We start from the raw sequence: 27204 nt of genomic DNA on the forward strand, positions 1-27204 counted from the left end.
TCAACATGTGTGGACTTCATGGAATCTGCACAAGTCCTCAGAAATCATAGGCAACATTTTGTGTGCATGAGTGTAGGTGCATTGCTGGGGAGGCCTAAATACAAAAGGTAAAACAATAAAGTTTATAGAGAAAAACATAACTTCATGACCTTGATGTAGACAAAGATTTTTACATATGACATTAAAAGTACCATAAGAGAACTGAGAAAATGGTTTTTATTAAAATTAATGTTCTTTCCGTCAAAATATAACATTAAAAGAATGTAAAAGCAAGACACTGAGAAACTAGAAGAAAACATTCACAACATATGCATCTAACAAATGATCGATATCCAAATTATATACAGAATTTCTGCAAATCAACAATTAAAAGAAAAACAAGTTGGTTGCGTGTGGTGGCTCATATCTGTAATCCCAGCATTTGGGAGGCCGAGGCAGGTGGATCACTTGAGGCTGGGAGTTTAAGACCAGCCTGGCCAACATGGTGAAACCCCATTGCTACTAAAAATACAAAAATTAGCCAGGCGTGGTGGCGCATGCCTGTAATCCCAGCTGCTTAGGAGGCTGAAGCAGCAGAATTGCTTGAACCCAAAGAGGCAGAGGTTGAAGTGAGCTAAGGTTGTGCCACTGCACTTCAGCCTGGACAACAGAGTGAGTGAGACTCTGTCTGAAAAAAAAAAAAAAAAGAAGAAGAAGAATAAAAAATAAAGAAAAAGAAAAACAAATCAATACAATTGGCCAAAAGTCTTGAACAGGGACGTTACTAAGAGGATAGCTAAATGCCCAGTAAGTATGTTAAATGTTCTCATTGTTTCTCATTGGTCAGGAGTCCAAGATCAGCCTGACCAACATGGTGAAACCCCGTCACTACTAAAAACACAAAAATTTAGCCGGGCATAGTGGCAGGCACCTGTAATCCCAACTACTCAGGAGGCTGAGGCAAGAGAATCACTTGAACCCAGGAGGCGGAGGTTGTAGTGAGCCAAGATCGCACCATTGCACTCCAGCTTGGGTGACAAGAGCAAAACTCTGCCTCAAAAAAACAAAACAAACAAGCAAACAAAAAGCCTCCCATTATTTATCAAGAGATGCAAAGTAAAACTACAATGAAATACCACTTCACATCCACCAGAATTGCTACAAATTAAAAGATTGACAATACTAAGTATTGGTGAGTGTATGGAATAGTGGAACTCCCATTTATTGCTGGAGAGGGTGTAAGTTTGTATAACTACTCTGGAAAACTGTGTGGCAAGATCTTCTAAAGTCAGATATAGACCTATCCTAAGGAACCAGCAATTCTATTCCTAGAAAAATACCCAGAAGAAAAGTAAACATATGTCCATCAAAAACCATGTATAGAATGGTTATAACAGCTTTATTGATAAGTGCCAATAAACTGGAAGCAACCCAAATATCTATCAATGGGAGACTAGATGAATTGTATTCACTAAGTTTATGCAATTGAAAATTATGGAGCTACAAAAAGAATAAACTGTTGATACATGGAATAACATGGATGAAGCTCAGAGAAATAAAGCTGAGCAAAAGTAGCCAGACACAACAGTATATATTGTATAATTATTTTTATAAGGAGTTTACAATGGGCAAAACTAATTCATGACTATATAATCAGAAAGTTGCTTTCTTCCTAGAGGTGAGGGAGATATGAATCTGGAAGAGAAACAAAAGATCCTTTTAGGGTGTTGGAAAGTTTCATATCTGGATCTGACTGGCAGTTACTCCATTGTCTACATGCACACAAAGTAATCAAAATGTCCACTTAAGATGTATACAGTGCACTTCATTATATATACATTATGATTCAATGAAAAATAAATTTTAAAACACTACATCTGTCCTCAGCTTACTTGACCTCTTAGTAACACTGAAACCAGTTATCCACACTATTTTAAACCCTTTCCTCTCTTGAGGGTACCAAGTTTGTCTATTTTCAGTCTTTTGGGCTGCTCCTTGTCAGTTTCCTTTAGTGGGAATCTTAGTTCTCTAAGCATCGTAGTGTCTCAGAGCTCAATCTAGGGCCACTTTCTCTTCTCTTTCTAAAATCTCTCCCTGGGTCAGTGGTTCTCAGCACTCACGAATGGATCAGAATTAATCTAAGGGTTTATTTTTTAACACTGATGTCCAACTAACACCCTAGGGCTTCTTATTCAATTGATCAGGGCTGGGATCTAGCCATTTGTATTCAAAAGTTCCCCAGGGGAATCTAATATGTAGTCAAAATTGAGAGCTACTTCCCTAAGTGATTTTATCCCATTCCAAGACTTAGATACCATTTGTGTACTAATTACATTTACATTTGTTTCCAATACAAATGTTTCCTTAAACTCAATAGTATTATGAAAAATATCTATTTCATGTTTTCATCTATGAGTCAAAATATCCAAAATGGATTTCCTGACTTTCTACCTCCCACTCCCATCTGCTCCTTCCTTAGGCTTCCCTGTGTAATTAACCATCCAATCTACCATCCACCCAGTTGGTTAAAGCAAAAACTTATGAATCATTCTTATTTCTCCTTTTATCTCTCACCCTGACCTCTCCTGAATCTAATGTTAGTAAATTCTATCAGACTAACACCCAGAAGATACCTTGAATCAGCTGTTATTACCTTCTCTGCTACCATTCTGATCAAAGCTTTATCATCTCTCAGCTGGAACATTGCAAAAGCTCCTAACTGCCATTCCTGTTTCCGTTCTTTCCTTTCTTTCTTCATGTTTATACAGCCTCCATGTTGATTTTTTAAAAAAACATATAGCATATCACTACCCTGCTTCAAACACTTCAGTGCATTCTATTCCCCTTAAAATTAATTCAAAGCTCTTTATCATGAGCCTTATGATCTGCTCCTGGCTTATTTTCCAACATTACCTTTTACCACTCTCACCCTCACTTCCTGTGCCTCAGCCATATGCTGGCCTCTTTTCTGTTCACTGAAGATGACAAGTCATTTCCCACCTCATGTTCTTTGAACTTGGCCTGGAATGCATTTCACTGGCTCTTCACAAGTCTGGTTCCTTCCTGTCATTTAGGTCCCAGTTGCTTTCTGAGAGAAGCCTTCCATGGCTACCTCATCCTAAGTGATCCACCTCTGCTTATTCTCTTTCATATAACTCTGTTTCTTCACAGTGCTTTTCACAGTCTGTTTAAGATTTTTGTCCATTTCTTCACTGTTTGTCTCTCTGTACTGTAAAATGTAAGCTCCTACAGGACAGGAATCTCTTTTGCCTTTTTAATAAGTATTTCTGCCTTCTGAAACGTGTTGAACACACAATAGGCACTCAATAAATGTTTGCTCTCAATGAATAAGTAAGGTCTTGAGAAATTAGTCAATTTATTCATAATGAAAATTAAAAGCACCATTTACTGAGCATCTACATTATGCCTTTTGCTATGTATATTAAGAATTATCTCATTTAATTATCTCATTTAATTTTTAACAACAACAATCCGAGAGGCAGGCAATGTTATCCCAATCTTATAAAAGAAGGAAGTGAGAGACTGAAGTTGATGTAAATTCATACAGGAAGCAAGTGGTAGTGCAAAAATTTTAGCTTAATCAGTTTAACCCCAGAGCCCATGCTTTTGTGCCTATGCTATTCTTCTCCTTGTCAGAAGAAAAAGGTAAATAAATTTTCACAGTATATAAAGGGAAGCATCTTCCTATGAACAGGCTGGGGCACTCTTGTGGATCTTGCTATGTTTCTTCAGTGAGGCCAACATGAAACACTAGTGACAATACTATCTTATATTTATGTCCCGAGTTCTTTAAATTTTCTAAAGTATGTGCTATTTTATTATCTTCTTTGGTGTCTACTCATGTGCTAATTTATTATATGGATATATGTACATATTCCATCCACCCTTTCATTCATTATACATAGTCTAGGTAGGAAACAGACAGCTTATAGTTAAAGCACAAAAAGTGTGAGAAGTGTGTTATGCATGAAGACCTAGGACAACCAGAGGAAGAATGAACTAACTCTGTTGGACAGCTCAGAGAAGTCTTCATCATGGAGGTGACATTTGAAGTGAAACTTAAATCTTGAATCTTGAGTAAAACATACCAAGCAAAAAAAGACCATCTGATCTTTGACAAACCTGACACAAGCAATGGGGAAAGGATTCCCTATTTAATTAATGGTGTTGGGAAAACTGGCTAGCCATATGCAGAAAACTGAAACTAGACCCCTTCCTTACACCTTATACAAAAATTAACTCAAGGTGGAGTAAAGACTTAAAAGACAGACCTAAAACCATAAAAACCCTAGAAGAAAACCTAGGCAATGCCATTCAGGACATAGGCATGGGCAAAGGCTTCATGTTTAAAACACCAAAAGCAATGGCAACAAAAGCCAAAATTGACAAATGGGATCTAATTAAACTAAAGAGCTTCTACAGAGCAAAATAAACTATCACCAGAGTGAACAGGCAACCTAAAGAATGGAAGAAAATTCTCACAATCTATCCATCTGACGAAGGGCTAATATCCAGAATCTACAAGGAACTTAAACAAATTTATGAGGAAAAAAAAATACCCCATCAAAAAGTGGTCAAAGGATATGAACAGACACTTCTCAAAAGAAGACAGTCGGTGGGGGTGGAGCAAGATGGCCGAATAGGAACAGCTCCAGTCTCCAGCTCCCAGCGCGAGTGACACAGAAGACAGGTGATTTCTGCATTTTCAACTGAGGTACTGGGTTCATCTCATTAGGGAGTGCCGGACAGTGGGTGCTGGTCAGCTGCTGCAGCCCGACCAGCGAGAGCTGAAGCAGGGCGAGGCATCGCCTCACCTGGGAAGTGCAAGGGGGAGGGGAATCCCTTTTCCTAGCCAGGGGACCTGAGACACACAACACCTGCAAAATCGGGTAACTCCCACCCAATACTGTGCTTAGAAAGGGTCTTAGAAAACGGGCACACCAGGAGATTATATCCCACACCTGGCTGGGAGGGTCCCTTGCCCACGGAGCCTCCCTCATTGCTATAACAGCAGTCTGCGATCTAAGGGCAAGGCAGCAGCGAGGCTGGGGGAGGGGCGCCCGCCATTGCTGAGGCTTAAGTAGGTAAACAACGCCGCTGGGAAGCTTGAACTGGGTGGAGCTCACAGCAGCTCAAGAAGTCCTGCCTGTCTCTGTAGACTCCACCTCTGGGGACAGGGCACAGCTAAACAACCACAACAACAACAACAAAAACCAGCAGAAACCTCTGCAGACGCAAATGACTCTGTCTGACAGCTTTGAAGAGAGCAGTGGATTTCCCAACACTGAGGTTGAGATCTGAGAACGGACAGACTGCCTGCTCAAGTGGGTCCCTGACTCCTGAGTAGCCTAACTGGGAGACATCCACCACTAGGGGCAGACTGACACCCCACACCTCACAGGGTGGAGTACACCCCTGAGAGGAAGCTTCCAAAGCAAGAATCCGACGGGTACACTCGCTGTTCAGTAATATTCTATCTTCTGCAGCCTCTGCTGCTGATACCCTGGCAAACAGGGTCTGGAGTGGACCTCAGGCAATCTCCAACTGACCTACAGCTGAGGGTCCTGACTGTTACAAGGAAAACTAATAAACAGGAAGGACACCCACACCAAAACCCCATCAGTACCTCACCATCATCAAAGACCAGAGGCAGATAAAACCACAAAGATGGGGAAAAAGCAGGGCAGAAAAGCTGGAAATTAAAAAAATAAGAGTGCATCTCCCCCTCCAAAGGAACGCAGCTCATCACCAGCAATGGATCAAAGCTAGATGGAGAATGACTTTGACGAGATGAGAGAAGAAGGCTTCAGTCCATCAAACTTCTCAGAGCTAAAGGAGGAATTACGTACCCAGCACAAAGAAACTAAAAATCTTGAAAAAAGAGTGGAAAAATTGATAACTAGAATAATTAATGCAGAGAAGACCATAAACGAACTGACAGAGATGAAAACCATGACACGAGAAATACGTGACAAATGCACAAGCTTCAGTAACTGACTCGATCAACTGGAAGAAAGAGTATCAGCGATTGAGGATCAAATGAATGAAATGAAGCGAGAAGAGAAATCTAAAGGAAAAAGAAGAAAAAGAAATGAACAAAGCCTGCAAGAAGTATGGGATTATGTAAAAAGACCAAATCTACGTCTGATTGGGGAGCCTGAAAGTGAGGAGGAAAATGGAACCAAGTTGGAAAACACTCTTCAGGATATCATCCAGGAGAACTTCCCCAACCTAGTAGGGCAGTTCAACATTCAAATTCAGGAAATACAGAGAACCCCACAAAGATACTCCTCGAGAAGAGCAACTCCAAGACACATAATTGCCAGATTCACCAAAGTTGAAATGAAGGAAAAAATCTTAAGGGCAGCCAGAGAGAAAGCTCAGGTTACCCACAAAGGGAAGCCCATCAGACTAACAGCAGATCTCTCAGCAGAAACTCTACTAGCCAGAAGAGAATTTTAAACCCAGAATTTCATATCCAGCCAAACTAAGTTTCATAAGTGAAGGAGAAATAAAATCCTTTACAGACAAGCAAATGCTTAGAGATTTCGTCACCACCAGGCCTGCCTTACAAGAGATCCTGAAGGAAGCACTAAACATGGAAAGGAACAACTGGTACCAGCCATTGCAAAAACATGCCAAAATGTAAAGACCATCGAGGCTAGGAAGAAACTGCATCAACTAACGAGCAAAATAACCAGTTAATATCATAATGGCAGGATCAAGTTCACACATAACAATCTTAACCTTAAATGTAAATGGACTAAATAGTCCAATTAAAAGACACAGACTGGCAAACTGGATAAAGAGTCAAGACCCATCAGTTTGCTGTATTCAGGAGACCCATCTCACATGCAGAGACATACATAGGTTCAAAATAAAGGGATGGAGGAAGATCTACCAAGCAAATGGAGAACAAAAAAAAGCAGGGGTTGCAATACTAGCCTCTGATAAAACAGATTTTAAACCATCAAAGATCAAAAGAGACAAAGAAGGCCATTACATAATGGTAAAGGGATCAATTCAACAGGAAGAGCTAACTATCCTAAATATATATACACCCAATCCAGGAGCACCCAGATTCATAAAGCAAGTCCTTAGAGACTTACAAAGAGACTTAGACTCCCATACAATAATAATGGGAGACTTCAACACTCCACTGTCAACATTAGACAGATCAATGAGACAGAAAGTTAACAAGGATATCCAGGAATTGAACTCATCTCTGCAGCAAGCAGACCTAATAGACATCTACAGAACTCCCCACCCCAAATCAACAGAATATACATTCTTCTCAGCACCACATCACACTTATTCCAAAATTGACCACATAATTGGAAGTAAAGCACTCCTCAGCAAATGTACAAGAACAGAAATTATAACAAACTGTCTCTCAGACCACAGTGCAATCAAACTAGGACTCAGGACTAAGAAACTCAATCAAAATCGCTCAACCACATGGAAACTGAATAACCTGCTCCTGAATTACTACTGGGTACATAACGAAATGAAGGCAGAAATAAAGATGTTCTTTGAAACCCATGAGAACAAAGATACAACATACCAGAATCTCTGGGACACATTTAAAGCAGTGTGTACAGGGAAATTTATAGCACTAAATGCCCACAAGAGAAAGCTGGAAAGATCTAAAATTGACACTCAAACATCACAATTAAAGGAACTAGAGAAGCAAGAGCAAACACATTCAAAAGCTAGCAGAAGGCAAGAAATAACTAAGATCAGAGCAGAACTGAAGGAGACAGAGACACAAAAAACCCTCCAAAAAATCAATGAATCCAGGAGTTGGTTTTTTGAAAAGATCAACAAAATTGATAGACCGCTAGCAAGACAAATAAAGAAGAAAAAAGAGAAGAAACAAATAGACGCAATAAAAAATGATAAAGGGGATACCACCACCAACCCCACAGAAATACAAACTACAATCAGAGAATACCATAAACACCTCTATGCAAATAAACTAGAAAATCTAGAAGAAATGGATAATTTCCTGGACACTTACACTCTCCCAAGACTAAACCAGGAAGAAGCTGAATTCCTGAATAGACCAATAGCAGGCTCTGAAATTGAGGCAATAATTAATAGCCTACCAACGAAAAAAAGTCCAGGACCAGATGGATTCACAGCTGAATTCTACCAGAGGTACAAGGAGGAGTTGGTACCATTCCTTCTGAAACTATTCCAATCAATAGAAAAAGAGGGAATCCTCCCTAACTCATTTTATGAGGCCAGCATCGTCCTGATACCAAAGCCTGGCAGAGACACAATAAAAAGAGAGAATTTTAGACCAATATCCCTGATGAACATCGATGCAAAAATCCTCAATAAAATACTGGCAAACCGGATGCAGCAGCACATCAAAAAGCTTATCCACCATGATCAAGTGGGCTTCATCCCTGGGATGCAAGGCAGGTTCAACATACACAAATCAATAAACGTAACCCAGCATATAAACAGAACCAAAGAGAAAAACCACATGATTATCTCAATAGATGCAGAAAAGGCCTTTGACAAAATTCAACAGCCCTTCATGCTAAAAACTCTCAATTAATTCAGTATTGATGGAACATATCTCAAAATAATAAGAGCTATTTATGACAAACTCACAGCCAATATCATACTGAATGGGCAAAAACTGGAAAAATTCCCTTTGAAAACTGGCACAAGACAGGGATGCCTTCTCTCACCACTCCTATTCAACATAGTATTGGAAGTTCTGGCTAGGACAATCAGGCAAGAGAAAGAAATCAAGGGTATTCAGTTAGGAAAAGAAGAAGTCAAATTGTCTCTGTTTGCAGATGACATGATTGTATATTTAGAAAACCCCATTGTCTCAGCCCAAAATCTCCTTAAGCTGATAAGAAACTTCAGCAAAGTCTCAGGATACAAAATTAATGTGCAAAAATCACAAGCATTCTTATACACCAGTAACAGACAAACAGAGAGCCAAATCATGAATGAACTTCCATTCACAATTGCTTCAAAGAGAATAAAATACCTAGGAATCCAACTTACAAGCAATGTAAAGGGCCTCTTCAAGGAGAACTACAAACCACTGCTCAGTGAAATAAAAGAGGACATAAACAAATGGAAGAACATTCCATGCTCATGGATAGGAAGAATCAATATTGTGAAAATGGCCATACTGCCCAAGGTAATTTATAGATTCAATGCCATCCCCATCAAGCTACCAATGAGTTTCTTCACAGAATTGGAAAAAACTACTTTAAAGTTCATATGGAACCAAAAAAGAGCCCGCATTGCCAAGACAATCCTAAGTCAAAAGAACACAGCTGGAGGCATCAAGCTACCTGACTTCAAACTATACTGCAAGGCTACAGTAACCAAAACAGCATGGTACTGGTACCAAAACAGAGATATAGAACAATGGAACAGAACAGAGTCCTCAGAAATAATACCACACATCTACAGCCATCTGATCTTTGACAAACCTGACAAAAACAAGAAATGGGGAAAGGATTCCCTACTTAATAAATGGTGCTGGGAAAATTGGCTAGCCATGAATAGAAAGCTGAAACTGGATCCTTTCCTTACTCCTTATACGAAAATTAATTCAAGATGCATTAGAGACTTAAATGTTAGACCTAATACCATAAAAACCCTAGAAGAAAACCTAGGTAATACCATTCAGGACATAGGCATGGGCAAGGACTTCATGTCTAAAACACCAAAAGCAATGGCAACAAAAGCCAAAATTGACAAATGGGATCTAATTAAACTAAAGAGCTTCTGCACAGCAAAAGAAACTACCATCAGAGTGAACAGGCAACCTACAGAATGGGAGAAAATTTTTGCAATCTACTCATAGACAAAGGGCTAATATCCAGAACCCACAAAGAACTCAATCAAATTTACAAGAAAAAAACAAGCAACCCCATCAAAAAGTGGGCAAAGGATATGAACAGACATTTCTCAAAAGAAGACATTCATACAGCCAACAGACACATGAAAAAATGCTCGTCATCACTGGCCATCAGAGAAATGCAAATCAAAACCACAATGAGATACCATCTCACACTAGTTAGAATGGCAATCATTAAAAAGTCAGGAAACAACAGGTGCTGGAGAGGATGTGGAAAAATAGGAACACTTTTACACTGTTGGTGGGATTGTAAACTAGTTCAACCATTATGGAAAACAGTATGGCGATTCCTCAAGGATCTAGAGCTAGAAGTACCATATGACCCAGCCATCCCATTACTGGGTATATACCCAAAGGATTATAAATCATGCTGCTATAAAGACACATGCACACGTATGTTTATTGCGGCACTATTCACAATAGCAAAGACTTTGAATCAACCCAAATGTCCATCAGTGACAGACTGGATTAAGAAAATGTGGCACATATACACCATGGAATACTATGCAGCCATAAAAAAGGATGAGTTTGTGTGCTTTGTAGGGACATGGATGCAGCTGGAAACCATGATTCTCAGCAAACTATCACAAGAACGGAAAACCAAACACCGCATGTTCTCACTCATAGGTGGGAACTGAACAATGAGATCACTTGGACTCGGGAAGGGGAACATCACACACCGGGGCCTATCATGGCGAAGGGGGAGGGGGAAGGGATTGCATTGGGAGTTATACCTGACGTAAATGACGAGTTGATGGGTGCTGATGAGTTGATGGGTGCAGCACACCAACATGGCACAAGTATACATATGTAACAAACCTGCACGTTATGCACATGTACCCTAGAACTTAAAGTATAATAATAATAATAAAAAAAAAGAAGACAGTTATGCGGCCAACAAATATATGAAAAAAAACTCATCATCACTGTTCATTAGAGAAATGCAAATCAAAACCACAATGAGATATCATCTCGCTCCAGTTAGAATGGCAATCATTAAAAAATCAGGAAATAACAGACGCTGGAGAGGATGTGGAGAAATAGGAATGCTTTTTCACTGTTGATGGGAGTGTAAATTTGTTCAACTGTTGTGGAAGACAGTGTGGCATTTCCTCAAAGATCTAGAACCAGAAATACCATTCCCAGCAATCCCATTACTGGGTATATACCCCAAGGATTATAAATCATTCTACTGTAAAGGACACATGAACACATATGTTTATTGCAGCACTATTCACAATAGCAAAGACTTGGAACCAACCCAACTGCCCATCAATGATAGACTGGATAAAGAAAATGTGGCACATATATACCATGGAATACTATGCAGCCATACGAAAGGATGAATTCATGTCCTTTGCAGGGACATGGATGAAGCTGGAAACCATCATTCTCAGCAAACTAACACAGGAACAGAAAATCAAACACCATGTGTTCTCATTCACAAGTGGGAGCTGAACAATGAGAATACATGGACACAGGGAAGGGAATGTAACACACCAGGGCCTGCCATGGGATAGGGGGCAATGGGAGGGATAGCATTAGGAGAAATACCTAACGTAGATGATGGGTTGATGGGTGCAGCAAACAACCATGGAGCATGTATACTATGCAGCAAACCTGCACGTTCTGCACATGTATCCCACGAGCAACAGATGTTCATGATGGTTGTAAAGGATCAACCGTATTTTAAAACATAATATATTTTTTAAATCTATAATTCTTTTATAAACACATTCACATTGTTCAAACTATAACCAATAGTTTTTTTTGTTTGCTTTTTTTAACTTTCATTTTAAGTTTAGGGGTACAAGTCCAGGTTTGTTACATAGGTAAACCTGTGTCTTGAAGGTTTGTTGTACAGATTGTTTCATCATCCAGGTGTTAAGCCTAGATTTCTCAGAAGGGAAAACACACCAAACATATGTTCTTAAAGGTCAAGGGCTGGGTTTTGTATAATAACTAGACCATTATCTGTAGGATTTGAGACCTTGGTCAAAGACCATAATAAAATATTAATCTTTGCTGAACACATTCCCATATCTAACCATCTAGTCAAAATAGCTTATCCGCTGCATTTTTAAAGAATAACAGGTGGCCTTTTGTCATTTTATGCCTCTCTATCTGAGCCAAACTATATAATCATTTGCATTATACCTTTGGCTCAAAAACTTTTATATGTTTAGGCTATCAAGAATTATTTTTAATGGTTCCTAAATCATTTTAATCCTCAGAACTACTTTGGCCAATATTTGTCTTTGTTAAAAGTTAAAGGTGAGCACTCAGTATTATGTGAAAATGAATGCAATATTTAATTTTTAGTTTTGTCCTGTTAACATTAGATGATGCCCAGATAGTAAGCCTTTTCGGTAATGTAATCAATGGATGAGGAATTTGACCATTGTTGAAGGTTTTGTATATAAGAAGTCAATACAACATTGACCAAACTATTAACCAGCCAGAGAAACAGAATCCTAACTATTTCTGAGGAAACTGTAAGTAGAACTTCTGCTGAACAAAATTGTTATTTGAATTATTAGATTTTTTCTTTATCCCAAGTGATGCATTCTTTAAAGGCTTAGATACTTGTTGCAGATTCACCTGTATAAATGTGTCTGTTTAAATTATGGCTTATCCCTCTAGGATTTGATTTTTTTTTTTGTATGGACATGAGATTCTTAATTATGGAAAGACAAATTTGTTTATTATTGCAATTAGTGCCAAATGTGAAAGTCTCATAATTTTTTAATTATTGAACTACAAATTTGTTTATTAAGTTCCTAATGTGAAAGTCTAGTCTCTATGATTCTTCTTTTTGAGAAGGAATAGATCAGTACTCTATTGTCACATAATTGACTGTATTAATATGCTATGTTGACTAATATCATCCAAATCAACTGCTGTTGAATTGAACATTATTAATACTATTGTGAAACTTTATAGGCTACTAAAACATTTATTTAAATTATAAACCTTTCAAAACAGAAGTCTAGACCAAATTATATAAATCTCCCTGGGGATGTCCCTATAAAAGCTGGCCCAGGGTCACACTGAAGAAGTATTACAGTGGGAAGAACATAGCCTTTGGAAATAGACTATCTAGTTTCAAATATGGGCTCCACTACTTTCTATATATTTGGTTGGGTGAGTCCTCTTTTAGCCTTACCTTGGTTATTTGTAAAATGAATAACATAACGCTACCTACTTCATAGAGTTGCTATGAGAATTACATGAGATAATAGTAATAATAACTATATTTAATTAATGTTTATAAGATGCCCAGCATGTTAAGAACTTTACTTTTGTTATTATAATGAATTCCCCTAACATAGAGAAGTGTACTACTACAGGCCTTATTCTGTAGATGAGAAACTGTCTTAGCAAAGATAGTTTATTTCACATATACCATGTTGAACACACAGTACAGAACACAGTGAACCCTCTGTATGTGTTAATTACTGGTATTTTCCTAGGACTTGGCAACAAGCATTTTGAAAAATTTATTCTGCCCTTGAACATCTTTGAGCCCGTTGGGGTGTTCTCCAACGCAATCAGTAGGTTAAGTGTCCTAACTTTGCAATGGCAAATCACTTAATGGAGGCCATGTGGCTTCCTGAAATGTTTGATGAAAGCCTGTGGTTTGAATGTTCCAACACTACTGGTTAGTCTTTCTATATTAGTTTATCTCTGCCTAAAATATCATGGTAAAAACAAGGCTAAGTTAAAAACTGATTTTTTTTTTTTTTTTTTTTTTTTTTGAGAGAGAGTCTTGCACTGTCTCCTGGGCTGGAGTGCAACGGCGTGATCCCCACTCACTGCAACCTCCATCTCCCGGGTTCAAGGACTCTTCCGCCTCAGCCTCCCGAGTAGCTTGGATTACAGGCGCGTGCCACCACACCCAGCTAATTTTTTTTGTATTTTTAGTAGAGACGGGGTTTCACCATGTTAGCCAGGATGGCCTCGATCTCCTGACCTCGTGATCCACCCGCCTCGGCCTCCCAAAGTGTTGGGTTTGCAGGCATGAGCTACCACGCCCGGCCGAAAACTGATTTTTAAGAGATATCCTTAAATCAAATCCTATACTAAACCAGTGGGCAAACTATTAGACCAGAGAGTCAGATTTAGGCCTTCAGAGTTCTGGTCTGGCTTTACTGTAAATCAGGAACTATGCTATATGCTCTGCATGAATTACTATAAATGGGTTTTACTGAAATACTATCAGGAACTGGGAAGTCACCACTTTTCAAAGAATTCCACTTGTATCCAAAGATCCAAATGTTACAAATTCCTCACTGTATTCAAGTCAAATATTTATACATGTGACCTCCAAATATTGCTCCTAACATACAGTTTCTCAATAAATATTTATTGAATAATTTGTTTCTGACACACTAAAAATGAAGTGATTTAAAACTGTCCTCTACATGGCTCACCTTCAAATATTTGATGACAACATCACTTCTCTACTGAAGCTTTTTCACCAGCTTAATATCTGAGGATTCTCAAACTTACAATTGGTGACTACAACATAGAAGGAAGTTCAGGTGTTGTGGGTCTAATATCAAATAAGTCTATGAGGCTAGGTGTGGTGGATCATGTCCATAATCCCAGTGCTTTGGGAAGCCCAGGCAGGAAGATACCTTGAGGCCAGGAGTTCGAGACCAGCCTGAGTAATGTAGAAACACCCTATTTCTTTAAAAAAAAAAAAAAAAAATTAGCCAGATGAACACCTGTAGTCCCAACTACCCTGGAAGCAGAGGTGAGAAAATCACATAATAACCTCAAATCAATAAATGTTTGTGGAATAACTATTATAAACAGCATTTAAAATCATCATGATGACTTTGAACACACATTATGTAGAGATTGGATATAGAGAAGTCAAAGGCCCACACATCCCCACCCAAAACTGGGCTCTCAAAATAAGCAGGCAAAAGTCTTAAACACAAAGCATAATAAGGACACATTGTTATGCCAATTAGAGGCTTTTATTTTCTTTTTTTGCCAATTAAGATTAATTCAGTATGGCTTGAAATCAAGTGGGAAATGTTCTTAAACAAAAGGAATCAAACAGTGAAAACATGTTAAGCATTAAAAGCATTAAGTTACCTGTGCTGACATCCACATGTCCCAGTTTATTGCCAAGAGAATATAATCAAACCCAAGCATTCCTCTGCCTGGCACAAAGGTAAAATTGGCATAAAATATAAGCATTATGAAAGTATAATGGGTTAACCATGGCATCGGTTATTCTTTTCTTTCAGGCAGGTCCAAAATGTGGCTGCTTTTAACAATGGCAAGTTTGATATCCGTACTGGGGACTACACAGGGTTTCTTTGGAAAATTAACTCCTGAAAGCCCTGAAGCGACTATGAACATTGTAAGTTACTCTGGGAAAAAACTCCATAAAACTAAAAGATGCTATTATTTAAAATCATAATGAGTTAAAGATTTTATATGACAATTAAAAATAAACAGTAATATTCATTTATTAGATATATCTAAAAATCAACTAAAATTTCACCTTTTGGGTTTTCTTCCTCAGAGTCAGATGATTACTTATTGGGGATACCCAAATGAAGAATACGAAGTTGTGACTGAAGATGGTTATATCCTTGAAGTCAACAGAATTCCTTACGGGAAGAAAAATTCAGGGAATACAGGTATATATGAGCTTTTTTTCTCCCTTCCTTTCTCTCTTTTTTGCTTTCCTTCTTTATTCCTCCTTCCCTCTCTCCTTTCTTCCTCCATCTTTTCATTCTTTTGTTCTTCCCTTTTTCCTCCTTTTATTTCTTCCTAAAAATATAATGTCTTGCTGATTCTGGAAATGCAAAAATAAGCTATATTTTTGGTCTTCAAGGAGATCATCATCAAGCCAATGAAATAGGTAAGTAAATGAGTGATTATAATAATATGTGATAAGCTCAAGCTACAGCTGTGCATAGGATATTAAACTGAAAGTTTTAATAAAATCACCTACCCCAGCTAGGGGAGTCAAGGAAAGCTCACTCTCAGAAACAATAACTGGATGAAGATCTAGAGGACCAGGAAGAGTTAGCCAGGGTGCGTGTTGCAGAGGGGAAGATGGGGAGCCAATTCAAGGCTCATTTCCCAAACACATACAGGCCAATTTTCACTAGTATTATCAAAAATTTACCTTTTTCTCATTGTAGAACAGTTGTGAAGTACAAAAAGAAAAAAACATTACTCGTAATTTTACCACTCACATTTTACCAAATTTAACAGTGTTCTGAATTACCTGAGAATATAATTTTTTCAATAGTTTTATTGAGATGTAACTGGCATATAATAAGCTGCTCATATTTAAGGTGTGCAGTGTCATAAGTTTTGGCATCTGAGAAATCAACTCCTTGAGAAATCATCACCACAATTAAGATAAGATATTCAAAAATAATCAACTCAATCAGGCAAATGTATTTAGTGCTAGTCATATGGAAGACTGTTTCTAGCCTCACATTTATCCTAGAATAAGGAATGCATTTATAAAGTTTATAAACATTTTTCTTCCTTAGGCCAGAGACCTGTTGTGTTTTTGCAGCATGGTTTGCTTGCATCAGCCACAAACTGGATTTCCAACCTGCCGAACAACAGCCTTGCCTTCATTCTGGCAGACGCTGGTTATGATGTGTGGCTGGGCAATAGCAGAGGAAACACCTGGGCCAGGAGAAACTTGTACTATTCACCAGATTCAGTTGAATTCTGGGCTTTCAGGTAAACAAAAGGGACAATTAAAAATAAACACTGGGCTTTAAAAGCATAGGCATTTGCCCCTTCTAATCCAGTCTCATTTTAACAAATTACACTCCTAGTAGGAGGATAGATAAGTCATTTTCATTCTAAACCATTCTTGGAGTCTTCCATGTACCTCATTCCTAGGGTAGCTTTTCCTTCAAACTTCCTGCGATCTCAGGAGTCTCCATTAGGGAATCCCTGAGTGTGCTTTTCCAAATGGAATGAACAATATGGCTGAAGCAAGGAAATTCACTGCCCCTGCAAAATTCCAAAGGAATGTCCATATGGACTCAAGAGAGATGTGAAAACCCAGTTGAGGGTAGGAGAACAGCAATCTGAATCATCATCAATAGGAGGGGTAGGGAGACTGAAATTCAGATGTCATGGAGAGATTATCACAAGCTTCTCTCACTGGTCTTCTTGTGCCTTACTCCTGGAAATTACTGATGGAGGTAGAGAACAGAAGAAAACCTGGCTGCTGATGCTAAGGCATGAAAGTGTTCCAAGAGTTCTAGCAGCTGAAAGGAAACCTGTGTGTCCCAGGTGTAGCGGGGAAAGGGAAAATGACATGAGTGAAGACTGAGGTGCTGATGGGGCAGTAGTGGTGACAGTGAGAGCCTTGGGTCTCATTCTGAGTGCACAGAGAACTTTTAACAGGGGAGTGGCATAATACAGTTTTCATTTTCAAAATATCATGTTGGATGATTTGTGAAAAATAAAACAGAGAAATATAGGATTTATATTAAATGACACTGGAACACAGCATACACATTATTATTAAATCTGACATTTCATTTCAGGGATGGAAATAATTCCCACTTACAGATACTATCTTGTTTGGATTCAATTGTGGCTGCAGTGCTGTGCTTCATAAATGATGTCAGTTGTTTATAAGAAGCCGCCCCAAAGGACACCTGACATTCACTGAGGGTCTATAAGCATCAATGTTTAGAGAATCCAGTTTTCTGTATCCCAAAGGGATCATTAGCTATAAATGCTTGAATTTTAGAAACAATAGCAAGGAAATGTATTCACTTTCATTTTGTCTTTTTCCTTTCAGCTTTGATGAAATGGCTAAATATGACCTTCCAGCCACAATCGACTTCATTGTAAACAAAACTGGACAGAAGCAGCTACACTATGTTGGCCATTCCCAGGGTACCACCATTGGTAAGTAATGGCAGTCAAGGCCAAGTGGTTTACTTCTCATAAACATTTTCCCAGTGGTTATGGTAGGCATGTTAGCAACCACATTAATTGCTTTCCATTCATGTAATGCCTCCAACAACACAATGACATATGGACAATTATAATTCCTATTATATGGGAAAACAAAACAAAGGGATGCAGTTCATGCAAGGTTACATGGATTATTACCAATAGGGTAGCTCAGGCAGTCTGATTCCCAAGCACATACTCTGAAGCATTATACCACACAGCCACTGAACTGAGTTTATTCATTTGACTGTATTTATGGGGCAGGCTCCTATGATGTATCCAAAGAATACAGAAATAAGTAAAATAGATGAAAACTTCTGCCTTTGTGCCACTTATACTCTAGAGATAGGAAGCAGAGAAAATAAAAAAGGTTACAAAGTAAAATATAATATATTTTAGATAATGGTAAAGCTATGGAGAGAAAATAACCCAGTGAATTACATTAGAGAGCACCAGAGGAGTTCACAGAAATTGTAGATAGGTAACACAAGCACTCTTTGGGTAAAGCCATGATGAAGGTCAGAGAGTGAGTCATGTGCCTACCTCATAGGCATCAGTTATTCCAGAAAGAAAGAATAGCAAGTGAGAAGAATCTGAAGCTGGAGCATACCTAGTTTGTTCAAGGAACAGCAGTGAGGCTATGCCTTGTGTGAATAAATCAAATTGAGAAAGAGACAAGACAGAGTGAGAGACGAGATCACAGAGGTTGGGGAGGAAAGACTGTTCAAGGCTCTTTGGCTGTTGTAGGGATTTTAACTTTCATTCTGAGAAAAAAAGAAAACTGCAGAATAACTTTGAATTGAAGAGTTACATGATTCATAACAGGATCCCTTTTGTTGCCAGGGGCAAAGGGGCAGGAGCAGAGAACCAATTAGAGGACACGTATAGTACCCATGTGGGAGATGGTGGTGACCTGGATGAAGGGTGTTCTTGGAAAAACCATTCTTCCACAAATAGAATCAGACTACATATTATATAGTTCTCTAGATGTGAAATGGTTTTTTTAGGCCATTCTTGAGTCTCATCAATATGTCATTATTGACAGTGGGAGGGCCTTGCCTATGTAGCTATACTGCAGAGTTAAACTTGATAACTACTTGATCACATCCTCATCTGCTAGTATACTACTGCTTACAAAATTAATTACTGAATGTATTTAATATGTATAGATATTTGAATTCTCTTGGGTCCTCATTTATCGAGCATTTACTATGTGCCAAGAATCATGATAAATTCTTTCTTTATATGATTTACTTCCTTTAGTTCCTAACAACCTAATGAAGCACTCACCACTATCCTTGTATTTCAGACAGGGAAACAGTGGTTCTTAGAGATCAGGTGGCTTGTCCAAGGTCACAAAACTAATAAACCACAGAGCCAGGATTCAAATCGAGTTTCGTCATATTTTAAAATTCTACTCTTAACCTTTCCACTTATATACTCTACTCATATTAAGTGTTAATTAATTATCTCATTGTGATGATATAAATTTAAATTCATAAAAAATATAGCACAAATAAACTATTTTTTGTAACCATGTGAGTATCCCAAATTTGGTCTATTTTCTAAGGTCAGATAAGGGTTTATGATAACTTTTAAAACGTTACAGCCTCATGTCCCCATAGAAAAATCTATGAAAATAAAACAAATATACCAAAATCTAATCACTCTGAGCCAGCAGAGATGCCAAGTTCTCAGGTTTTCTCAAACACCATCCTTAGTAAGTCCAAAATAATGTCACACTTGTACAAACAAACAAAACAACAACAACACACACACACACACCTTTTTCACCAGTTCCTTGTTCTTTTTCAGGTTTTATTGCCTTTTCCACCAATCCCAGCCTGGCAAAAAGAATCAAAACCTTCTATGCTCTAGCTCCTGTTGCCACTGTGAAGTATACAAAAAGCCTTATAAACAAACTTAGATTTGTTCCTGAATTCCTCTTTAAGGTATGCAATTCTCTTTAATTAAGTGAATCTAAGACACTCGATTGCCCATGGATTTTAAAGTTATAGAAAGAGAACAGAGTTATAAAAAGAGAATAATCATTTTTATATCCAAAAGTGGAACTGTATGCATCTGTATTATTTCTTTGATAGCACTGACCACGTTTGAATCTCCTCTACAGCCTGCGAGATCCCCCTTTTTTTCTTTGTTCTTGATTAGCTTCATGTGGGTCAGCAATGCCTGGGAGTAGATTTGCTTTTTCACAGATGGTTTATCAAGCACTCTACACAGTTGTGTCAAGGCTGTGATTCCACTCCAGGAGGAGGGAAGAGGAAATAAAAACAAAACAAAATAGTCAAATAAGAAGACTCACCCACTCGGGACAGAGAGACTGGAAAGAGGAGGGAAAGGAAGGAAAGGGAAAAGGAGAAGAGGAGGAAATAAATCAATGATTGAGTGAGGCAAACACCTTGAGATCTCTCATGGCTTTCCCTTTTGGCTTTCTTAAGAGCTCCTTCATCTTTAAATGGGGATTTCATAAGTCAGTAGTGTGGATTTCAATACATTATAAATATTAAGTACCTTATGCAGTAGGCACACATGTTATCAATTAATCTTTTTGTTTGACAGTGCTTAATACCCTAATTCTCTCACTCAGTGAAACCAACACACACACACACACACACACACACACATACTCTTTCCTTTAGGAGAACGGTTTAGCCTCAGGCTATGAAATATGATTCCATTTCCTTCTATGGTTTTGTACTATTCATCTCTTTTCATTCTATATTAATATGTATGTCTAAAGCCTAAGAGAACTTACCTATAGGTAAACTACATTTGGAAAACTTTTATTAAAATCTAAAATTTTGTGATGATCCAGATATTTTTATTGGCTACATTGATTGAGAACTTCTTTCCTACTTGTACTCAGATTTTCTGATAGGCAATGTAGACGTTGATTAAAATTTAGAAAAGTGCTAGACCTCAAGTTAGAGGCTTGGGTAAGGATTCTAGGTATAATCGAGATCTAATTAGCCCAAGACCCTGACTCATGTTAACCTCATGTTTCCTCATGTATAAAATAGAGATGACAAAATATCTGCCTTCCTCAAAGAGAGTTGGGGCAAACTCTTTCTATTCTTATACTGAGCCTCAATGCCTCTGTAAAAGCTTTGCTGAAAATATGGCCAAGTCACCATTTCTCCTCCCAAACTTTTCACAATTTATTGCTGAAATCTCACATCTTGGCACTTCATTATGACAGTCTGCCATGTATTTTTAAGATTTTATCCCACAACCCCTATCACCCCAACTAGATTGTAACTCTTTATGTCTTATACTTCCTCTCAGCAGCCAGTACTGTTCTGTGCCACAATAGATACCCAGTATTGATATCTGCGCTGCCCATTTCACAGCTTTCTTGAGGGAATTAACTAAATGAAAGTATTGGAAATTCCTAAAACAACATGTAAAAATAAGAATATATCATCATCCTAATCACTCATGTATAAGTAGATTAGATAAATTAGTGAGTCTTTTCTGCAGCTTGATTGCTACAACCCTCTAATAGTGCCTTTATTTTTCAGATTATATTTGGTAACAAAATGTTCTTCCCACACAACTTCTTTGATCAATTTCTTGCTACTGAAGTGTGCTCCCGCCAGACACTGAATCTCCTTTGCAGCAATGCCTTATTTATCATTTGTGGATTTGACAGTAAGAACTTTAACGCGGTTAGTACGCATTTCAATTTCTATATTTTGAGCAACATCTTTGATTACTTGTTTCATTGCCACTTAGAAATGGTACTTTATGAGAACTAGGAGTAGGTTCAGAACTGCGATATCCTGATAAACATGAGAGAAATCACAAATCATTGCTCCAATTTTGTCACTTCCGGCATCCTTCCATCACCCCAATTGCCCCTAAAACAAATAAACAACATGAAGAAAAAAAAAACAATTTACTACTCAGTTATGACCACCTAAATACTAGGTGTTACATTTAAATTCTGTAAGAGAAAGGACTGAACCATATATTTTAGTGGCTCCTTTGTGAGAAAAATGTCTTTATTGAATAAATGTTCTCAATAAATATTTCTAACGCTGACAGTAATTTCCATAAATCTTACAGACCATATTTCTGAGCAACTATTTATGTAAGACTTTGCCCATATTCTTTTTTTGAGATGGAGTCTCGCTCTGTCACCTAGGCTGGAGTGCAGTGGCGCAATCTCGGCTTACTGCAAGCTCCACCTCCCAGGTTCACACCATTCTCCTGCCTCAGCCTCCCGAGTAGCTGGAACTACAGGGGCCCGCCACCATGCCCGGCAATTTTTTTGTATTTGTAGTAGAGACGGGGTTTCATCGCATTAGCGAGGATGGTCTTGATCTCCTGACCTCATGATCCACACGCCTCGGCCTCCCAAAGTGCTGGGATTACAGGCGTGGGCCACCATGCCTGGCTGACTTTGCCCATATTCTTTATCTACCTTTTCATTCACTTTGTATTGAGTTCGAGTTTCAAAACATACGTGACAAAATACACTACCATAAAGTAGTTAAGAGTATGGATTTAGGTCAGTTTAAATTCAAACCCTACATTTGGAACTGAGTTAAACTCCTCTGTCTTGATTTCCTCATCCACAAAATGGGTTATTGTGAAGATCAAATGAGCTAGTATGTTTAAAGCATATAGAACATTGTACAAAGCATATAGCACATAGTAATAGCATATAAGGTTTTCTACTACTATTCATAGACAACTATCTCCACTCAAAATTGTCACTTTAGTTATATACCCTTGAACACCTAAGAAAATTACATCTATTGATAAGAAAGTATAATTCTATGAAGTGTTGTAGTTACTTGTCATTCCATATGTGGAGTTTAACAGAGAGTAGCCTATCATCACACTAAGAAAAGGCAGAACAAATTACTGCATTCCATTAGTGAGAGTTTTATAAGAAAAATAATAGTAAAATAAGACAAAGAAAGTTGGAGATGCCATCTTCTGCATAATAATTTGCAGAAGAGAATCTTCAGTCTCCAATGAAGGCGGCCAATTTGTTTCACTCTGGCCACAGTCCGCTGTATTAATGGCATTAAGAGTCACTATGAAGTGGCCCTCTGCAACTTGAGAAAGGAACTTCAGTTTGCTGCCTGGGGTTCTGCAAAGCAAGAGGCCTGTGGGTGAATATTTAACCTACAGCACTCTAGCACTGGGTAGAGAAGCATAAAAGCTGAGAATTTAGACTCAGAGACCCAAATTAAAGTATCTGGCTCCATTCTGTGTGGATCTTGGACATTTCTCTAAACTTCTTTGTGCCCCAATTTTCATTTTGATAAAATGGAACTAATAAGTTCTCCTCATTAGGCAGCAACAAATTAGATGGGTTAACACATGCAATTGCACCCTGCAAATTCTGAAGTGACATACAAATGTGTTATTCATATCCTTCCAGTAAATGCTACTTTTAAACACTTGACCTGAATCAGAAAACATAAATCTTTACTGTTTTTAAGAAACTGAGTATGTGTCTACATATGCATATAATATGTGTGTGTGTTGATTTCTAGAGTCGCTTGGATGTGTATGTATCACATAATCCAGCAGGAACTTCTGTTCAAAACATGTTGCATTGGAGCCAGGTATCGTTTTCCAAATGATGTTAAAACTTATTTTGTGGGTCTCAACCCTTTTCACTTTACCTAAACACATTTTTAAAATATCCTGCTGAGTACACCTAGAAGGTAATTTTTCTGGCACTGATAACCATACAAAAGTAACTATGAATTTATTTCAAAGAAGCAAATGCTTTTTATGACTTAGCATGCAAGAAAAATTATTTTGAGTGAAGCTGCATTTAAACTTACATAAATACCTTGTCTTAGATTATTAATCATCTTTTGGAATAAGAAAAGTGTATCTTAATAATTGTTTAAGTTGAAAATAAACTGCTTGGAAATGTTTGAATTTTATTTTTCACAATATAATAATTTTTATTTGTTTGTTTTAAATTTCTCTATGTTAGGCTGTTAAGTCTGGGAAATTCCAAGCTTATGACTGGGGAAGTCCAGTTCAGAATAGGATGCACTATAATCAGGTAAGCTTCTTAAAGTTGGAATTATTCACATTTTGAACAATACTATTTAAATATTAAAGAAGAAATTATGTTAACTGCGCATCTATTTTCCAAAGGAATGTTGATGTGCTGTCTCCCATTCTCCTACATGACTATGCATTCATTCTCTGGTGCCTAGGCTCATTTAAAGCTGCCCTCAAAGTACTACATCCCCATGTGTGAGAGACTTCCCAGGACTTAACCACTACCCATTGCCATTACACAGACCTGTCCCATATCCCAGATCCCCAGCAAACTGTCCTCTCCTTTCTGAAGTACAAATACCTGATATAATAAGCTAATAATTCTAACGGTTCATGAGATAGAGTTGGAATTTCCAGTCTTCTTAAACATTATCCTTCCCTTTGTTGACAGCCAGAGGAGTGATTTCACTGGAATATATTCCCAAACAGAAGAAAAAGATGCTGTGCTTGCCGGTCAAGGCTGGAAATATTTTACAATAGGCAGAGGCCTTTGGCATAGGCAGACATATTAAGCAGTCCTCGCACTTGTTGTACTAAGAATCCAGACTTAGGAGTTTATCTTATCTTCAGTCAATATGAGTTTAGGCAATCATTTCTTCATCTCTTCACCTAGGCTCAGGAAGTTGTTGACAGGATTTAGTGCTATAATATCTATAAGCTCTTAGCTCAGTGTAAGCTCTCAGGTTATCATTGACTATTTTTGAACAAGGGAAGTACCCTACAGTATTTTGTAACCTTCTCTTCTTCCTTTTCACCACATCCAATTTTTCCATCCAAGTAGTAGCTGAACAACTCTACTAATTTTCATCTGTTTCCATGACTCAAAATTTAGAAGGGATTGATATGTTTTAACAACAATGTCCTATGTGTAGAGAAGGCGTCCCCCAACCTTGATTTTGCGTTTTTGATGTCTTTAAAATTTTCAGAATAGCATGAGATAAAACTTCTGTTGAAAACATTTTTTCCCTCCACCATCACCTTCTCAAAATCTCTAAAACACAGGCTTGCTTTGAGTCTCTCTTTCTACTGGGCTCTAATACTCATAATCAGAGGACTACATCTTAGAGGAACAAGAAACCCAGTCCCCAAGTCCACCCTTCTTCCAACCAAACCAATAATATACCAGGTTGGTCTTTAACTAACTGAAGCAGTGACACTAATTTAAGAGCCAGGGCCAGCATCTGGAAAACTCTTTGAATAATAGGATATAAGTAAAATAAACTGGGTTTATAATTATGAATATTCTCCATACTACTCCCTTTTCTCTAATATTTAGGAAATGTAATAGAAATCATGAAAATATTAGGGAAAATTACATATCATAAAATATTTTGCTATGGCAAATTGGCTATTACACAAAAGGGGAGAATACATAAACTTTGAGTATATTGGATTACTATTCTTGAAACTATGATCTAAAAAAATTCTAACAAAATTCTCTCTGGGCAGCAAGAAAATTCAAGATAATTCTCTTATTCCCTTTTCTGCTTTGTAAACCTCTTTAAAATATATGTGTGAATTGTGATTTTCGAGAAATAGGACATGGGGATGATAATACCCTTTCTCAGAATTTGAGGCAACATTTTGTAAATACTCAGGTAAGTATTCGACAATTACAGTTCCATAGCTGAAACAACTGACCTATCCCCTGACCATACTGGGAAGTCAATACAGAGCCAAAATAAATGACTCGGGACATTTTAAGATCATATTTTAGAGTGTTTGGGTAGAAACAACCTATTAACAATTAGAATCTAATCAAATCCATTTCCTTTCACTTGAGTTGCAATCTATGTTCTTAATTTGTAAGACTTACTGTCTGAAGCCTTGCTATTCAGAGCAGGGTTTGGAGCCAATGGCATCAGAATCACCTATGAATGCAGAATCTCAGGCTCTTCCCCAGATCTACTGAATCAGAATCTTTACTTCAACAAGATCCTCAGGTGATTCACAGGCCCATTAGAATTTGAGAAGCACTGATCTAAAACATATTGCATTCACTTTGCTCTGTGGATAAAGGTGGTTTTCTCTGTGCAATCATTGCTAGAATTCACTTATAAAACTGTCAGTTAGTGTTATACACTCTACTTGAAGAGTAAGTACTGGGTTTAAAGTGTGTTTACCTAAACTCTGGTTCTTTCTCTTGTCTTTTCTAGTCCCAACCTCCCTACTACAATGTGACAGCCATGACTGTACCAATTGCAGTGTGGAGCGGTGGCGAGGACCTATTGGCTGACCCCCAAGACGTTGGCCTTTTGCTTCCAAAACTCTCCAATCTTATTTACCACAAGGAGATTACTTTTTATAATCACTTGGATTTTATCTGGGCAATGGACGCCCCTCAAGAAGTTTACAATGAAATTGTTTCTATGATATCCGAAGATGAAAAGTAGTTCTGGATTTAAAGAATTATCCATTTGTTTTTCCAAAATACTCTATTGTCTCATACATAGTATTTTCCTAATGTTTGACATGCAATGCTTGTTTCTGTAATTCTGACTTTAGAAATATATTGGCATCAACAAACTTCCATTTGTCATTTTGAATTTTTTTAATTTAAAGAAATTTGATTTTCACCTGGAAATTTATGTAGAAACACTTGAGAGAACATATTTCTGGGGAGGTGAAACTTCTCTTCTCATTTTCCCATTCAGTTTCTCTTCTGAACTCACTTATATATGAGCTGTGAGCCATAAGTGTTACCAAAGGACAGTGTTGGCTTCATATTCACTCTGCTTATGTACGCTTGATGCTGAGTATATGGCTTTCTCTTGTTGATGAAGCCGAGTCTTTCCATCTGTGTAGTGGGGCCTATCACTTGCTATTTTGCAAATTTAATCCCATGGAAAGGCCAATTGGGATGTAAACTGGATCAACTCACTTTCACTTCCCAGGGAGTGGAGAGTAAGGGTAGTTTGGGAAGCAACAGATGACATCAACCCTGATTCAGGAATTTGAGATGAAAAGGGTACGCTCTATTATTATTATTGTTCTGCCCTCATGTTTTTGGGTCTTAACCACCAAATAGGCACCAACTAACCAAATTATTTTTGAAATCTCTGCCACAGTGCTGGAAACCACAGGATCCAGAAACATCCCCGTTGATATATAAGTTAGGATGTACAACTGCCATCAGTACAAAAAAAAAAAAAAAAAAAAAAGGCTCACCCAAACTTTTGAAATTCGAAAAACACACACACACAGCCTTACCTTGGAAATTTTATTAACCCCACAAATTTGTGACCTCATTTTATGGAATTAAGTTATTC

General features: G+C 37.9%; 1 protein-coding gene across 2 annotated transcripts; it reads left to right on the forward strand.

The window, feature by feature from the left end:
- The first annotated feature begins 12257 nt into the window (after nt 1-12257).
- Nucleotides 12258-26462, forward strand: LIPF (lipase F, gastric type). Of its 2 annotated transcripts, none has more exons than XM_015147643.3 (10): nt 12258-12396; nt 15166-15281; nt 15447-15564; nt 16435-16633; nt 17715-17824; nt 19688-19824; nt 21415-21561; nt 23407-23478; nt 23862-23933; nt 26092-26462. In XM_015147643.3, exons 2-10 carry the CDS (start codon nt 15177-15179, stop codon nt 26326-26328), a joined length of 1197 nt encoding a protein of 398 aa, XP_015003129.1. In that variant the 5' UTR covers nt 12258-12396; nt 15166-15176; the 3' UTR covers nt 26329-26462. The 2 variants fall into 2 exon arrangements, with proteins under 2 accessions (XP_015003129.1, XP_077801720.1); XM_077945594.1 differs by having other exon boundaries at nt 12369-12396; nt 15170-15281.
- The last annotated feature ends 742 nt before the right edge of the window (nt 26463-27204 follow it).

The sequence above is a fragment of the Macaca mulatta genome, chromosome 9, assembly GCF_049350105.2.
Source record: "Macaca mulatta isolate MMU2019108-1 chromosome 9, T2T-MMU8v2.0, whole genome shotgun sequence".
NCBI lineage: Eukaryota > Metazoa > Chordata > Mammalia > Primates > Cercopithecidae > Macaca > Macaca mulatta.